The sequence below is a fragment of the Lissotriton vulgaris genome, chromosome 2_1 (genome assembly GCF_964263255.1).
Source record: "Lissotriton vulgaris chromosome 2_1, aLisVul1.2, whole genome shotgun sequence".
NCBI classification, from domain to species: domain Eukaryota; kingdom Metazoa; phylum Chordata; class Amphibia; order Caudata; family Salamandridae; genus Lissotriton; species Lissotriton vulgaris.
Window position 1 is genome coordinate 467,350,020 of NC_141687.1, and position 18,485 is coordinate 467,368,504.

The 18,485-nt window shown below is 44.2% G+C and overlaps 1 protein-coding gene across 1 annotated transcript in view; it reads right to left on the minus strand.

Annotated features, from left to right (window-relative positions):
• NEMP2 (nuclear envelope integral membrane protein 2) overlaps window positions 1-18,485 on the minus strand; it is a 227,309-nt gene that overhangs the window by 43,173 nt on the left and 165,651 nt on the right. Inside the window, exons 7-8 of the mRNA XM_086955376.1 lie at window positions 17,727-17,952; window positions 9,187-9,363 (exon numbers count right to left, since the gene is read on the minus strand). Coding sequence (XP_086811502.1) covers window positions 9,187-9,363; window positions 17,727-17,952 — 403 coding nt within the window. The remainder of the gene's footprint in view (window positions 1-9,186; window positions 9,364-17,726; window positions 17,953-18,485) is intronic.

The following is an 18,485-nucleotide window of genomic DNA, read 5'->3' on the forward strand; positions in this document are numbered from 1 at the left end:
TGCGTTACAAGGTAAGACGTGCGTTCCAGTGACGTATCCCCAACTATGCCAACTATGCCAACAATGACGTGACGTGGGCAAAGTCAGTCGTTGATCACGCTCGCGACCAATTGAAAGAAGAAAACAGTGGAAATGCTGAAATAAACACCAAAAAGTACCTTTACGAGTCCCCGGAACCAGAAAGATGTGAAGACCTCACCGAACATCCAAACAAACAAAGAGAGATGTCAAGGATCACCAGGCTGTGCTGGACCTCGATGGAAAAACGTCAAATTGCAGCAGCGGTTCACAATATCACCACAAGCATCGTCGCCAAAAATGTTGAGAGGGATTGTGCAGAAAACAGCAGAGACAAACGTAGTTTCAGGTAAGCTTTATTCCAAAAGCACAACCTGGCATCCGACCACCTCGACAGTCCAGTGCAACTGACACTGTCCGAGTGCAGTCAGCCTAACATTCTAAAGAACTCCGAATACACACACAGACATTCACAAGACCACAGGAGACCCTCACGAGGCACACATCATAACACTACACTCTACCCAGAGAGATAGGTTTGTGCCAATTGTGCAACAGTGGCTTATGACCTCTGAGGTGCAATGTAAACAAGTCTCTAAAGCTGACAAAGGTTTGGTTCCTGGAAGCATATGAACTCTGGGTGCTTTGTGAATGTATGCATGATATAACTTTTAAAGCGCACAAATGCCTGGATGTGTCTTGGCGCTATGCAGAGCAGAGAAGAGCAGTCAGTGTCCTGAGTAAGAATGCTTTATGATCACCGATTAAAGAGCCAGGTTTTAAGTTGTTCCCTAAAGAGAGGGAGTGAAGAGGCTGGTTTCTGTTTGGATGGCAGACGGTTCCAATGTAGAGCTGTAGCTCTAAAAAGCTTTTTCTGCCCCAGGTGGCACATTTGAAAGGAGCAACCTTAATAAGTCTCGGTGTACTGGAACGGAGAGTTCTACCAGGTATGTACCACTCAGGGTTTTTGCTATAGGAGGCTAGGGCTTTCCCGTAGAGTATATTATAGGCCAGACAAAGAGCCTTGAAGACGATACAATGACTAACTGGGAGCCAATGCAATTTCCTAATGGCTGATCTATCTGATTGAAATGTTTTACTTTTTAGAAGGAATTGTGCAAGTGCTGCTTTTTTTTTTTAAACATATATTATTTGTCAATTAGTGTATAAATCGCAGGGCTCTGCACACCAGAGACATCTGCAGAATCAAGTCATATATTACCACAAGAGCAATCGACTTTTGTGAGTTACTGCAAAATGCATAACAAAAGCATACAAAATAATACAGAACCCCCCCAACTCCCACCCTCCCTATCCCCTCCCCCCAAAGCCACACAAACTCTGCATGATCTTGTCCACAGCCGTGATACAAAGCAAAATAATCTTAGCATGATAACACACCTCCCCGGATCCCTCCCCATCCCACATCACCACAGACCCCACGCACATCAGAAATCACTCCAGTGGGTGAACCGCCACAACAGCTGTTCGCTCTAACCACAGACCCCGATAATCCGCCCATCGTTTCCATATTTTGTAATGTTTGCTTGGGCATCTCCTAGCTATAAAAATAGGATGTTCCAGCCCCATGCAAAAGTGTGCAGCCGCTTTTTAAAGAGTTTGTCATTTCTTGAATTGTCCTTTTGGGAGGTCCACATAAAGGCCATTACAAAAGTCCAGTTGAGATAAAAAAAAAACAAAGCAATGACTACAGATTTCAGGAGATCTGCAGGAAGACATTTTTCAATGTTCTTAGTAAGTAGCGAGAAGAGGAGGTGATCTTGTTGACTTGTTCTTTATATTTTTGCCCCCTATCCATCGAAGTCCCAAGGTTTTTTTTTTTACTTTAGAGGGTGGCATTGGTGAAATGCCCAGCTCAGCTGGCCACCAGTTAGGAGACCAGATGGTCATTGCCGAACTAAATCACCTCTGTTTTTGTGGAATTGAGTTTCATACAATTACTCTCTATCCATTTACTGACTGCACTCATGCAGTGAGACTATTATTTGTGTGTCGTCGTCACAGACCAAAGGATTTTTATCAGAGAAGCAAGAGGTGTAAGAGGTGTAACGAAGGCGGATAAGCAATTTTTTATTGTTCTGTGTAGTATTTAAATTTTGTTGCAAAAATTGATTTTTTCTAACTTTCTATTCAGATTCTGTATTTTTCCCTCTTCTCTACCTTATTCTGCGCGGCATTTGCACTCTTGTCTGCCTTGCTGGATCTAGCAGAAACAAGTTGTCATGTAGCAGCCAAAATGATCTTGTACCAGATGCTTTTTTCATTCTTCCCCAAGGTTAGTTGCATCACTTGCATATAGCCAGAGAGGATTCCCTTTGAACTCAGTGTTTGTTTGGATAATTTAAGGTAAAATCCGTTATATATCATTTGCAGTTGTAAATGAGTGAGTGGATGAACTCAAGGTCTGTGACACCTTTCCTGTTCTCTAAACGGTTGAAGAAAATGAGCCTGCTTAAGATGGTTTGATGTGTACCAGAAAAAGTACCTGTCGGTCCATGGTTTGTGTGCTTTTATGAGTGCGCAAAGATTCAACAGAGACACTGTACTGTTAATTCCATAGAGACAGAGAGAGGGGGAAATAGAGAGAGATTTGCCTCTAAAGACTTTGAAAACAATGCTTGAGCTCAGTAGAGACCCAGACTGCAGAATGAACAGGGGTTAGAGGAGTCTGATCTTTTGAGCAAGAAGTTTCATTCCTTCTTGGATTATAGCGTACCTGACCTTTTTAATAATGTTGGAATACAGCTCAGACATCAATTTATCTTCAGACTCCACAAGTCTGGAAAAGGCCTTCGTTTAACCCCTCCTTCCTCATCCCCCCCACATCCTCCCAAGTCTGGGTAGCTTGCCTCTCCACCCCGCACACCACACAGGGATTAGGTTGGACTGCTAATCTCTCGGATTAGAGGAATCTGACATTACCTCATCAACCCTTGGCAATTACTCTTTCCTTCTGCTATACCTTGAGTAAGACTGAAATTTGTGTTGGTCTCAGAGCGGATTGCATTTGTAGCACCTATTATGGTAATCTTCATTTGGTGCATGAAATCCCACTTTCCATGTAAATTATGAGTTTTCTTGGTGGCATACAATACTGCTAACTGCGGGTTAGAGGACCCAATTATATTATACTGCCAGGATCACGCAAAGTAAGGCAGGTAGAGGAGTACAAGTCCAGGTTTATTTCTCAGCAAGAAGAAACCCATCCTGGTCCCCAGCCAGTAAAAGGTAACAGCTCACTTAACATTTGAATCAACACATTCTATATCCTGGGAAACCAACACTCAGTATGGAATCTTAGGTAACCATGGCATCATGACGTCAGAAGAAGGGTAGGCCCAAGATGCCACATGCAAGAATCATGATTAGTACGGCGTTTACAAAGACTGTATAAAAATGTATTTCCAATTTTTAACTGATCATAAAGGTACTACTTCCCCAGAGCTTTGGTTTCAATACACCAACTCCAATGCAGGTATTTGGCAACAGCACAAGCAATAGATTCTTCAGTGTCAACACGCAACACTAAGTGCGGCCTACCACTGCCTGACCCCCAGCAATCTGCAGATTGGAAGGAGCAGGCCCCTTCTCATCTAGCATACCTGGGGCAGAAAAAAAGTGAATTAAAATTTGCTCTGCACAGCAACAGACTGGACACGTAGTGCCTTCAGCAGTTTTTGATTTCAATCTTGAGCAAAAAGTCTGGAGCGGTAAAGTACCTTTGTGAAACTGAATGTACAAAACTTTTGCAGCATGATATGGCATAATATCTAGGAAGCATTTAAATAGGCAATATAGTTTGAAATACAAAGATTTGGTAGTGAGCAACCCATGAGACCGGTTGTTCACTAAAAAACCCCACACATGGGCTCAATAGGCGTTCTTTAGGTTCTGTTTAGAAAGAAGAGGGAAACCCTTGTAGTCACGCCAATAGGATTCTAATCCTAGTTGGGTCAACATGCCCTTGGCATAACATATCCACTTTATTCTATGGCTTTTTTCTGCTTCCACTATGTCCCTGAATGTGATATATTATGTGTTAAGAGTTAGGGTGTACTCGAGCCTGTGCCAAAACAATAGAGGACGTAACTGTGCCCTAGACGAAATGGAGTGGATACCTAACTGTGCCCTAGACGAAATGGAGTGGATACCCATGTACCATTTTAAGGGGAGCAGGGGTGCACTTTTCGGGATGCACAACAAGGACCGTAGAAAGTTATTCCATGCTAGTCCTAGCCATGCCAAACCTGCTGATCCCCATAGTTCAGCGCCATATGGGGCACTGCCCTCAGCCTTGGCCCTATAACCCTTTAGAGCTGGTGAAATAGGTCTCATCTTTGAGGCAAGTAACAGCCTCAAGATGCCAGATGCGTGAGGGCATCAGTTCAATATGCTTTTCTTAACTTGGGGGAGCCACTGCGTAGACTGGGTTAGCCTTATTCCAAGATTGTCAAAGCAAGTAACCCTGTCAAGACTTTCTGTCAAGAGTGAGGGAGCCCCCTAAACGGCCTGTGGGGATTAATAGACATAAATTTAGTTTTTTCATGATTAGTTATCAGCCCACGGTCAGTATAAAAAGCAGAAAACCAATGCCTGAAGGCCAACTGGCATTTTAGAAATCAGCAAAGTATCATCTGCAAATAAGAGCAGAGGAACATTTATGTTTGCAACCCTTGGTGCATTGTTGCCGCCCACATCTAGGTAATCATTAAGATATAGGGAGAATAAGGTAGGGGCAAGTACACATCGCTGCTGAATGCCTTTGTGGACCCCGATAGATTCAGTCAATTACCCTTGAGGCCCCCACCAGACCCCGGCATAAGTATCTTGGTGCAGGCGCACAAGGATACTCACCAGATCATGGAGACCCTGTTTGTCTACAGTACTTCCCATAATTTTTGGTGGGGACTAGGTCAATTGCAGACTAAGTTCACAAACACTAAGCAAAGATGTGACTTCTGAAGAATGACCATCTTTCAGTAGATGGTAAAAATCAAAATACTTGGTCAATAGTGCTCTTCTAAACCGGCTTGAAAATTACATAGTACATTGTATTCTTCTATTCAAAAATCAAGTCCGTCTAGAATCTGCCTGAAGAACACCTTGTGGGTCACATAAATGAAGCTTATTCGTCTATAATTGAGGGGGAGGCCCCAGAAACCTTCTTGTAGACCGGGACCATCTCTGCTGTTTTCCAACTAACTGGAATTTCACCGCTCTCAGGAACTGCATTAGACAACTTACTAATATAGATGGCCCACCTTTCTAGGTCAGTGTGTAAAAATAATCAGCATCCCTTCAGGTCAGGCAGCTTTACCAGGGGTGATGCTGTTGATTGCATCTTTGGTTTCTTTTACATCAAATGATAAGGGGGGAAAAGAGTCACTTGCCTCAATGAAGAATGAGGACCATAACACCTTTTCAGGAAACAACGGAGGACCAAATAGGTCATAAAAATATTCAAACCAGATATCTGAACAGATGGTACTTGCTAAATGGGACTTCCCACTCTCTCCCCCATTAGCTACAATCCACCAGAACCTCTTAACATCTCTGGTCCTAGCTTCCCATGTTTCAGTTTACCAGCTCCTACGAGATGTAGCCTGGGCCTGCTTATATATTTTCTTCTTTTGACGGATAAAATGTACATTACCACTTTCAATGCCATGGCGTAATGCATTTTTAGCCTCCTTGTACCATAAACTGTCAGTTTTGGGTGGCAATAATCGCCGATGTGGCTTCCCCTGAAAACATTGCCCTATAATATTGTACAGATTCACATGAATGTCGAGAACCCCAGAGCTTCTATCCTGGTGAGACCATAAAGTATCTAGATTCAGCAGGGCATAAGAGAGCTTTATCCATAATGGCCCTATGCTCTACATCCATTTAAACCTTAGGCCATTTGAGTCTACGCCTCTTATTTGCGGGGACAAACCGATGGAGAGCAAAAGGGGAGCGCCCTTCAGATGGTTTAAAAGGTTAGACAGTGTGCAGTGCATAGCATTGTGATGGCTATCATTTCTGGGGACAACTCTCATATTGACTACAGCAGGCCACAAAGGAAAGCCAATTTATATTTAGTTGATCCTACTGTTTGTCCTCGTTGGTTAAAAGTGGGAAGTGCTTGCAGATCCGATTTCGTGCACATGTTACATACTCTTAACCTCAACAGGAGTGTAAGTTAGAGAGGTTGGAAAGCTACCTCATTCCATCGCTTATTGGTTTCTATATCATATATGGGTACCCCCCCATTCCTTATCCTCTGCCCTGGTAAATGTGTGACCTGTGCAGTCAAGTGGCTCAAAGGTGGTGTTAAAATCACCCACGACAAAGTGTGGTGTGTGTCAAAGCTCTCCCTATGAGACATAAAAGCTTTTAGTGTGGGTGATTCAAATTCCACTCTCAACTCACAATTGTAGATATTATAAAAATAAAATGTGCGATTTTCCATTCCTGGGATGGTTATACCTTGAATGTTGGGTGAGAAACATCAAGTGAACACAGTAGTATAACACTGAGTGAAGTGCGCACCCAAAGTAAAAGGCCTCCATAGTGACGCCCTGTCCTATTAGAACTAGCTGAGAAAAAGTTAACATAACCTGCAGTAAAGACAGGATATAGGGACGATGAGGCAGATGTACGACCATGTTCTGCGGTCGTAAACAGGAATTCGTCTAGTTTACGACTGCAAAATTGGTCTGCCCCATGCAAAAAACATATTTTGCGAGTCGGTAGTCTATTACTGACTCGCAAAATATGGTTTGCGACTTGCAATTAGGAAGGGGTGTGCCAAGGGCGTCCCTTCATAATAGCAAGTCTAACAGCAAGGTATGATTGTGGTAACAAAACACTTGCAGTTTACCACCTAGGCCACTCGCAAATGTGAAGGGGTCCCCATTATCAGGGTGAGCCTTGGCTCCAGACGCACCACAGGGGGGTGGAGCCAGCATTGTGGAAGGCAGGCACAGCCCTTTTCAGGTACATGTGCTACTCCTCCCACCACTCCCAATGCAGATCAGGCCTATTCAGCCTAGTCTGACTCATTGAGACTTTCAGGAGCCATTGCACATCCCCTGCCACTTCAAAGCCAGACTGTCCATACACATCCTAGTAGAAGCACACAGGATGGCTAAGCAAGAAAATACCTACTTTCTAAAAGTGGTATTTTCAAACACAGAATGTAAAAATCACCTTTCCTAAAAGATGCATCTTTTGATTCGGAGTTCAAGCATACTAAACTATATTTTCTTATCTCATCCCAATGGTAAGTTATATTTATAAGACGTTAAAAATTAACTCCTATGCTTTCCTATGGGCACAGATAGCCTTACACTATAGTGAAATAAAGAAATTAGCAGTAATTCACTATCAGGACATGCCACACACATCAGAACATGTCCTACCTTTCACATACACCACACCCTGCCCACAGGGGTACCTTGGGCCTACCTTAGGGGTGACTGACATGTTAGAAAAGGGAAGGTTAGGGCTTGGTAAGTGGGTGCACTAGCCGAGTCGACATGGCAGTTAACATCCTCGCATAGACATTGCAGTGGCAGGTCTGGGTTACCATTTCAGGTCTAGTTGTGAGGGGGGTACAATCATTGCTGTAGGCCCAATAGCAGTATTTGATTTATCAGCCCTGGCACACGCAGTGCACTCTACTAGGGACTGACCAATATATCAAATATGCCAATCATGGATAACCAATCGTGTTCACAATTTACACAGAGAGCATATGCACTTAAGCACTGATTAGCAGTGGTAAAGTACCCAGAGTCATAAAACCAAATACAACAGGTCAGTAAGAAATAGGAGGAATTAGAAAAATGTTTGGGGATATCCCTTTAAAAAGGGCCAAGTCCAACAGTGAGTACATTTATTTATTAATGTGTCAATGTCCTTTCTGACCCCCGGGCTCAGTTTGGGAACTTTGGTCTTGAAAACCCTGCTCGATCTCCCTGTATGGCTCGCTGGCCGCCTCCCTCTGTCAAACTTTGGTCTTGATCCCAGGGATAGGAGAATGATCAAAGGACGCTGTACTTTGGTTGTATCTGACCCCTCAATGTCCTTACTCAAAGCCCCAACCTTGCTAGTGGAAGGACAGGATGTTCTATACTGCCTATTTGGAGGGGATGAATTTGAGGTCAGAAATTCGTGCCTGCCCTCCAGGGTGCCTGAACGTGCCCGTTTTGATTGCTACTACATTTCCAGCTGCTTTGGCTATCAATTAGAGATGTATACACGCCGATAGCTATATTAGGTGGGCTCTTGGGATGCAGGATACATCCCTGTTGCCTCAGCTTCCCAACCTCGTCTGACAAAGCAGCTACCAGTTTTTTTAACTTATGTACCTCGTTGCATTGATATTTAACCAACTCACCAGGGTCAGTGATATTCGTATCCTCAGTAGGCCCTGCGTCAGGTACCATAGTACTACATTTTTATTTACAATACTGTCGAAACTGCACACTCCTACATGAACTCAGCAGCCTTATTTTACGGGAGAAAATGAAATGACAGAAGTAGTACAGAAGTGATCTTGGATTGGGATGTCATCATAGAAATTTGATACAAAGAAGCACCCACCATCTTAGATTGGGAATATTGTGTAGGCAAGCTGCTCCTCTTCCTGAACTTCTGTGAAATAAGACTTGGGAAAAAGGAGATTCTAGAAGGCAAGTGAATGATCTTTCTCTCATCAACAAGTCTTTCAAACCACCTCTTTCTCGGACAGCGTTCTTTACAGAAACGCATCCATCTCAGGAAAAGCAACGCGCAGATCTACGGTACTACTCTAAGGTTCTGAACACCCAAAACACCGTTATGGCGTCTTTAAAGTACAAGTAGTACACCTTGCTAAGATCAGATAATTTACTAGCAGAAGCACATGCTCCCCATCTTCCAAACAGCTCTCAAGGGCTTCTTGCCTAGTGAGTAATCCTGCGCTACCTACAGAGGCACACATTAGGGTGGAAATACTCTACAATGGTGATGTGTTTTAATAGGCATATTTTCTTCACCAACAAACAAGAATAAAATTGTTGCTTAAAGTAAAAATATACATAAACATTCAACCTAATTACAGTTTTATTGCGCTATTAACTAACAACAATATTTTCCAGAGATAATAGTTTGTCCTACTTTTTGGGTGAATGGATTTTGGACATAGCCAGCCATGACGGGAACTCAGGACTCCTGCAGAATGAGCGTAGTTCTTCTAGGGCGTTTAGCGTTTCTGCCTCCCCCTGATCTCGGTATTCTTCTTCAGTAAGAAATCGAACCACTGGCTTATTGAATGGAAAACATCCTTTGACTTTTCTACAACAAGGAAAATTAAATATAGTGAGAGAAATGGAAATTCAAATATGCAACTTTCACAACATTTCACTATTCATACACCTTATTACAATATAAATGAGGAGGTATTATAGTTGCAGATTATCTGGCCAATGCCTTAGGAAGATAAGTGAATACTTCATCAAAAGGTTTAAATGCAGGACTGAACAAAAGCAAATACCTGCCATGGACAAAAATGAAAAGAATAACTTGCAGTGCTACAATATGAACTTTTAAAGTAAAACAAAAAATCCCACGGAACAATTAAAATCACAATAAAAACACAAAATACAATCATGCACTAATCAATCTGCAATGTAACTCTATGCTAAGAAAAACATTCAGGTGTTGATCCAGATTAATTGTTACCATACTGCGATATTTGTATGACACTAGGGGCCAGATGTAGAAAGCCTAATTCTGGTCGGTAACGGACGAAATTACCGAATTTCGGCAGTTACCGACCGGAATTAGGCTTTTCAGATGTAGGTGGCCAAATTGTAGGATTCGGTAATTTACCGAATCGGTAACTTAAGGAATCGGTAAATTACCGAATTCTTAACATACCGATTCGGTAAATTACCGAATTCTTAATGTAGAGAGCACTTGAGTGCTTTTTACATTTAAGGATTTGTTATTTACCACCAACTATTAGTTGGTGGTAAATTCCGAATACCTTTTAAAAGGCAATTTTGTGCTTTTTATTCAGTGCGATGTGGCAGACATACAAACCCTTAGGGCATGTATGTCTGTCACATGTGCACCCATGCACTATACAGGAGTGCAACAGGGTGTCAATGTTACACCCTGCCACCCTTGTAGGTCTACCCCCTATTACCGATTCGGTATTTACCGAATCGGTAATTCTCATTCCTTCCTATGGGCCTCCAGGCCCATAGGAATGAATGTTAAATACCGAATCAGTAGTTACCGAATTTTACCGATTAAGTAAAATTTACCGAATCATTAGCTACATATCATTTACCGATTCTAAAACTCCGAATCGGTAAAATTCGGTACTTTAGAATCTGTAAATAATATTTACCTACATCTGGCCCTAGATCTCAAGAAAATGGGAGATTTGAGGGCTTAAATACCAATATCCAACAGCGAAAGGGGTGAACAGAAACAATCTTAATTATTTTTTTTTTACTGTATTTTATTGGTTTTAAGCAAACAACAAAACACTCAGTGCATGTGGACAGCTCCACACACAATCTGAAATCAAACACATGACAGAGGTAGTGACAATCAAGAAGCATACCGGAACCCCGGGTGGGATCGTCAATACGACACAGAAACGCCCTAAGCCGTGCATACAGAAACCAAGGTAACAAGCTGATCATTATACAAGAAAATCCCATTAAAAAAGCAGTCAGCAGAAAGTATACATATGCAGCAGTTCTATATTTGAATTGACCCTCCGCCTCAGAGCTACTCGCGGATGACGCATTGTCATTAAACATACACAGCAACTGGGCCCACAGCATGATGGCCTCAGCAGACCCTCATCCATGCGCGATAGTCTCATATGCTGTTCCACTACCATCCCCCATTCCAACAGGTCTCTCAAGCAAGAGGTCAGTAGCGGGACAGCATTCATCTTGATGTAGATGGTTCATATACATTTTACTCTCTTTTTCAGTTCTGCTAGCCCTCTGCGTCTAGAGGCCCCTCTATCTATGTACTGGTTGGGGACTGGTCCGCACATAGGAGGTTCTACCAGGGAGCACCAGCAGGGTGGAGATACGGCTGCTGCGGTGCTGTACTGTAACCACATGACTCATCTAGTTTTATCAGTGCACCTGGTTCCTGTTCGGGGGCTTCGGTTCCTCGGGACCGGTTTGGTGCTTTGCTGGGAGCTGTTTCTCGGTGCTCGCTTTGGCGGCTCGTATGCTTTTGTGTTGAGCGTTAATGGTGGGGGTTGGCATGGCCCCTGCGCTAGGATGACACCCATTTCGTGACGCGCTCCATATGTCCGGATCTATTTTCTGCTCTGGATCTTCTGCGGGTCCTACTGGGTCTCCCTCCTGCCCCGGCTCGGGGTTGGTCGTGTGTCCGGCGGATGGTGGTTGCCTCCTCGGCTGTGGTTCCTTGGGCTCTCATGCACCTCGTGTCCTTGGTGGTTTTTCTGTTGACTCGCTGGGTCCTTTTTCATGCTGGTTTCGGGGCTTTGGTTCCTCTTTCCCCATGTCTGGTGGCTTTGCTCTCCCGGCCTGGTGTGGGGGGGTGCTTTCTGCTTCCCTCTCTCCTCTTGTTGTCCTCGGATGCCTGTCCTTCGGTTGGGGGCCCCGTTGGGGTCCTTGGTGGCCGGCTTGTCGGTTGTTCGGACTGGCGCTCCGGTGGCTCGTTGTTGTTTGGGCCTTCCTGGGGTGTCCCGGTACGTGTCTCTGTTCCTGCTGGCTTCCCTGTTTTGTGTCTGGGCGGCGTTTTCTCTGTTGGCTTTCGGGGGGTCTTGAGAAATATCCCTGTTACGGCGGTTGGTTTCTCTGATGGAATGGTACTCTGATTGTGCCTTCCTTTGGTGGCTTGGGCCGCTTCCCCCCTGTCCTCTGTTTGGTGCTGTCTAGTGCTCGTTTCGGCGGGACATATCCTTTTATTGGGACTATGCACGGGTGCTTGGGACTGTGCGCTGGTGCTTGGAATGGCCCTGCGCTGGGATGTCTTGCTGCTACGTGTAGCATTCCCTCTCTGTTCCTCTGTTCCAGGTCCTTTTGTCTTTGGTTTGGGACTCTGGTTCGGTCGTGTTTGCTTCCCCTCCTGTTGCTCTTCTCCCCCGGTTTTTGTTCCGGGGTGGTCTCTCCTCGGGGGTTGCTTTCTCGTTTCCTTGGCCTGCGGGTTTTCTGTATGCCTTCGCTCCCGTTTTCTCCTCCCGGGAGTTCTGCGGAAGTTTGGGGGGTGTCGGTGTTGTTGGGTTGGCCTAGCTGTTTTTGGTTTCTGCTCCTGCTGTTGCCGGTGGGTGTCGGTTTTGGCCAGCCTCCCTTGCCTCCGGCTCTGCTTCTGGGTCCGCAGCTGTCTTTGCCCTATCTTTGGCGCTTGCTTCTGACTGCCTGGCTCTTGAGCGGCTGTCTTTGGCGTCTTTGGGCTGTTCTTCTGTGGTGGCCGGTGGCATGTGTTGGTCGCGTTGGCCTTCCGCTCTTTGGAGCTGTGATGCACTTTGGGGCTCTATTGTTTCCTGGTGCTCTTCTCTTGGTCGGAATCCGTGCTGGGGTTCCTGTTTCTGTGCTGGTTTCTCCGGCTTGGGTTTGTTGTTGGGATTTTTCCCCTTTGTCTGCTCGTTGACGGCGGTTTGTGCTTGTCGGGGCCTTGGGGCTTCCTCAGTGGTTGTTGCCCTTTGGTGAGTCGGCTTCTTCGGGGCTTTTGCTTCGTTGTCCGGGCTCTCCTATGCTCGTTTCTTCTTTGGGCCTTGCCTGCTGTTTTGCATGGTCTGCGGTTGCCCCTTTCGTGTCCTTGTTAGTGGCGGTCTTGTTGTGGTTGTCCACTGCGGTGGCTTTTTTGCTGGCCTTCACTTCCGCTTGTCGGTTGGGTGAGTTGGGTGCCTTGCTCGTTTTGTTTCCTTCTTTGCAGTTTCTGCTGGTTTGTGTTGTTTTGCGGCTTAGATCGGGCTTTTCTTCCCGTTTCTTCGTGTTTCCTTTTGCGGCTGGAGGTGTTCCTTCCTGTTTTGCCTGCTGAGGGGGTTTCTCCTGTTTCCCTTCTTTGGGTGTTCGCAGGGCTCTTCTGTTTTGCCTCCTATGTTCACTACAGTTTTGGGTTTCTCCTAACCTGTTTGTCTCCTGTGGGTTCTGTGTCTGCTTCCTGTGCTGGGCGGCGGGGTCTCTATCTGGGTGCTTTGTGGGGCGGCCATTTGGCGGTCCCGTCGCGCGTTTGTGCGACTTTCTCGGCTTGATGTTTTCTTGCCTGAGACAGCACCTGATCCGTGTCAGATGACTGGACAAAGCCTTACCGCAAGCTCAGACTCTGGCTGGTCTTCCATTTTGTTTAAAATCACGTTTTGGGGGGATTTTGTTTGTTTATTTCTACGGTTTCTTGGGTGTCTTATAAAGTACTGTTGCTTACAGATCATTGCTTGCGATTGCTCTCTGAAGTACAGATGTTTCTGTGTTGCACAACCGGTGCTCAGTTTACAGTGACTGCAGAAATTGCATTAACTACATCTCGAAAGTATATGTGTTTTCATGTTGTCATCTTCCAGAGCTGGTGGTAGCAATGACAGCAGATGTATCCAATACTACATTTCTAAATTGCAGGTATTTCTGGGCTGTTACAACTAATTCCTTGGGTTACTATTGCCAGCAGACTATTGCTAGCTCTTGCACTTCACCCCGGGAAGTACAGGTATTTCACTTTTGGAAAAATCCAGTGTTTGGAATACAACAGTTGTTTTTCCTTTTAAAGGATCAGAATCTGCTGTGTTACTTGATTTCAGCTGCTGTGTGCATGCAGGTTCTGACTAACTAAAAGGACTTCATGATATAGGTCTACTCTTTCATTAGGTTTGCCCTTCCATTATTTCTAGTTCACATCCTGTTCATCAGTTCCGGTCCCATACCCTACCCATTATGACTTTCCTTTAATATATTCTTGAGTTCATATGAATCCTACTTCTCCTATGCATGTACTTCATTTGTGTAACAAGAGCAAGGGTCTAGGCTTTTCTTAAGAGCCAGCAACAGCACTGAATAATGCTGGGGTACAGATTACCAGGGGTGCCTAGTTTGATTCTGTTGCATGTCTTTTGTATTCTACCATCCAACACTTTGTCTCTTTATCTCACTTTTGTAGGTTCTTGTCCATCCCTTTTTCTTCCTTCTTTCTCCCTTTTCAACTTTTCTCTCTTCCGCTGGCTCAAAGCCTAATCATAGAAAAGAATTCCCAGCCCACAACAAGCACTGGCAATCTCAAAAGGTCTGGCTTTAAAGGAATAGTGTATGGTAGCTTGCAGCATTACAAATAGATCGCATGGGAATGTATTTATGTGCAAGCAACAAACTGTAAAATAATATTAGCGTAGGTTATGAGGTCAAGTGACAATTGTACTGTCAAGCCAGACCTAAAAACCCATGTAGGTTTGTTAGTGACTGCCCTCCTCCCATATATGCGGTCATCAGAGAAAACATCATAAATAATATAGTTTTCTACGACACTTTAATTGCTTTACAATGTCACATATGAGCTTCAAAATGGTCATGCTCAGGAAGCATGATAAATAAACAAATGATCATAGCTGTGTGGAGGCATGCACTTTCTGTGGAAGGACACCATTTCTGCCTAATCAAAACATATACACCTAGATACCCCAATGTGAATGGAGCCAAAGCCTCTCTCCTGGTGATTTTCACCTAATTGGTGAAAGCTGCATTGTTAAGCCAGAAATAAGAAGCATTTGCATAGCCAATAGGTCTCGCCTTTGGTAACTTATAAGTGTTTAGCCAAGCAACAGTTGATGTTGTTGCACCAAGGATATTGTGCTGCATAACTAAATACCTATAAGGTCCCAAAAGAGAGACCTATTGGCTATGCCAATGCTTGTTTTCTATGCATTCTATTCTTTGTAGTCCTGCTTGTCCCCTTAAAAACTCAGACTCGAGTTCTACAAAAAAAAAAACTTGGATGAACTGCTAACACTTGAGCGCAGCTGGCAAGTTTTCCGTTATGGGTGACATTTCCATGACTTCTGCGTACTTATGAGAGACATTCAACAACCAAATGTGTGACGCAGGTTTTACTCGTGAGAAAGTGTCACACTATCAATGAAGTCAATGGAAACCAATAATTATTAGAAATTACACAATTTAACACATGAAAAGCTCTGAAAAGATCTTGAAACTGTTGCAAAACCTGAATACATAGTCACTAACCTACAGTCCTCTTAGCCAGGCTTTTCTCATGCGACAGCAGCCAGCTCAGCACTACAAGCCAAGAGCACACTGGATACTTTTGTGAAAAGCAGCTAGGCAGCATTGAGCACCTTGTGGTTGCAGTGGCACTATAATGCGTGACCAATTCATTTCTGTGTGGTGATACAGACATCAGCATTCAATTCCATTATTCTAACCCCGATGTGTGGTACTTGGCAGGGCTGTGGCGAAATACCTGGGAGAATGCAAGACAGTCAAGTTTCCCAGGCCAGTGCATGATGTGCAGCTCCACTCCAGGTGTTTTCTTTCGAATTCTGGGACTTACAGTCCTGCTTTATAATAGGATAAACAAGACTACAAGTGCCAGAATTCAAAGAAAACCGTCTGGAACGGAGCAGGACATTACTAAAGGAAATCGGGACAGGGCTGGGCATAAAAAGCTTGATCAGCCCTGACTAATGCCAGATGTATTTTATTCCGTACACCCCACGACCACATATTGTTTTAAAACAGTATAAAAACAAACACAAAAAGGCTACATACACAAGCAAAACAAATTAGACCTAATCTAAATAAAACATAATCATGTATTCTGACTGTTAATAAACTGTGCTTAGGGGAGAATTCCACAAGTGCGGCTTTCACCTACCTGCTAATTACAGGACAACCTGGCTGACAGGACGCCACCACATTTCCAAATTGTCCCTCAAGTATGATGCATGGTAAGAGTGACTGAAGCAGGGCTATTGATTACAATGTCCACCTGCTGAGTGCAGTGGCCTTCCTTCCTTGTACAGAGCCACCATTTCCCGTCCCTATACTGTGTCACTTATCTCGTGCAGAAGAAAATAGCACAAGGAAAAAGAGCTGTCATGCTGTTGCTACTAGAGTTCCTAGCTGAACATAACTGTCACATCTGAATTCACACCTTATCGCCTCCAGCTGCCTTATCGCCTCCAGCTGCCGGAGTTCAGAGTTGAGCATACCCTCCTGTCACACGTTGCCAACAGCACTCGACTGCTACTGAAGTTCAGAGTTGAAGAAAACTGCTGTGCCTGCTTTCTAAGTTGCCTTTAATAATCACCTACAGGAGTACGCCATTTTTGTGGACTCAGGAAAGTAAACAATGTGATTGGAGCACGCTTCAATCAAAAACAAAAGCGCAGCCTCAGTGTCTAAGGTGGCCAATAAACTCGATGCTCAATCAATAATGGGGTGGCCCCTTGTCAAAAAACGATTGCAAGAGCCAAATCTCTCTCCCAACGATCGGCACTGGGTGTCTTCCTCAGGATATTCAGTGTGTTTATTAAACCATGGGCTGATGGTAAGCCGACCGTTGCTGCAGTGGACACAAAGAAGATCACAGCGGAGAGGAGATTGGTGCAGTGGCCTGCTGCCCCTGAAATGTGTGGAGCCGTGAGTGTTGAGTTGCGTAAGCCCTGTTGTTTATTTGCCAGCGGTCCGCTGCAGTTTCGAAAGGCTGATCTCCCGGCATCACTGGCAATAAAGGCCAGTGCGGATAGCAGCCTGCAGCGATTTCAGGATAATCGTGGTAAGGAGGCACTGGGTCGATAGCCACCAGCGACTGCATCCATGCGCCCCTCTCGATCCAAACAGGAGAGGGGGGACGGCTTAAAGCGCATGTCGGGTGTAACACCGAACTCTGCCAAAACGTGTGCAGACCACTAATGAGCCACCGAGGCTCCGGGGAGCACCACCATCATTGATTAATTAGCGACAGGGGAATGAGGCGTCCCGGAGTAAGGCACAGCAAATAGCAGAGGGCTACAAAGGCCCCAAGGCTCTGAGCAAGCGCCTTCAATTACGGGTTCGAGGGGCACGAAAGCACAGAGCAAACAGCGTTTCCCTTACGGGAGCGAGCAAGGGCACCATCTATTTGAAAGTTAATTACAAACAGATGGTTTCAAAGCCCGCTCCCGCAAGGGAATCACCAAACGTGCACACGTTGCCATTGAAAGCAATCCAATCCGTGCATGTTTTTGGCCTAAAAACCAAATAGATTCCAAGAGGTCTCCTCCTATTCAGTAGGCGTAGGCGAGACCTAAAAATGAGTGGTGTGCGAGTTACCTACAGTCACCTAGACAAATTGAGCACTAATCCCAAAGCCAAGCACTGTAACCTTATCTTTTCAGGAGTTAAGGCTTTAGGTTGGGATTAACACTCACGTTGGCTCCTGCTATTTTAATTCAATGTGTCCGCGTCAACAATTTGCACTTTTTATAGTAAAAACATTTTAATTCACTCCTACGTCATTGTAGAGCAAATCTGTACACAACTCACTTAATCAATGCAGGTGGTAAAACGACTTCACCCAATGTTCGGCAGCAACAGATAAAAACCAGTGTAGATCTAAAGTGTTAGCCATGCTTTTCACAAATAAAAATACATCCAATCTGCCTGCAATGCAATTTTTTTTTTACCATTATCAAAAGTTTACTGAGGGAGTCGGAAATGAGGCACCCTCACCTGCCCAGGTAACACAGCAATCGAACTGGATAACACAATACTTTTGAAGAAACGAGAACAACTATAATGCCATATGCAATGGGAGTAATGGCAACTCCAAGATAGATCAAGAGACAGCCAATAAGCTCCAGAGTCCCGGTCAACAAGTTTACACTCCTTGGATTCGTTAGTGGCCCATGTTTGTAGCAAATTGCAAAGCTGATAATTCCCGTTAGTAGAAAATACCCTGTGGAAGCAGAAAACAAGAGTGTAAGCCAAGGGCACTTCTGATATCTTGCATAGGTTCCTCTTACTTCAAACTCTCAGATTATTTTACTCGTATCAATTTCTTAACGATCTTTTATAGTTGCATTTTTAGAGAAAAGTTGTTGTTCAAATAAATCGTAATGCCATTGTGCACATGTACACGATGACGTTATGATGTAATACATACGAAGTCACTGTGTAAAATAAAGAACAATGGTTACAAACATGGAGGAAATAAAAAGAAAATGTTTATGACACTACACAGCAAACTGCTGCACGATTTCCAAGACACTTATCACCAAGGCAACCAATATGATTGTTACTACTCTTTTGGAGAGGAACATAACTTCATGTGAAATAAATGTTCCTATTAAAGCAACCATCATTCTTGAAATACCTTTAAAATATAATTCATCCTGAAGGTAAATCTTACTGAGCTTAGAGTGCTAATTAGTGGTAAACTCCTGTTGTCAGGATTAGATAGTGTTATGGTTTTAATTTTGTGTTTCAAAC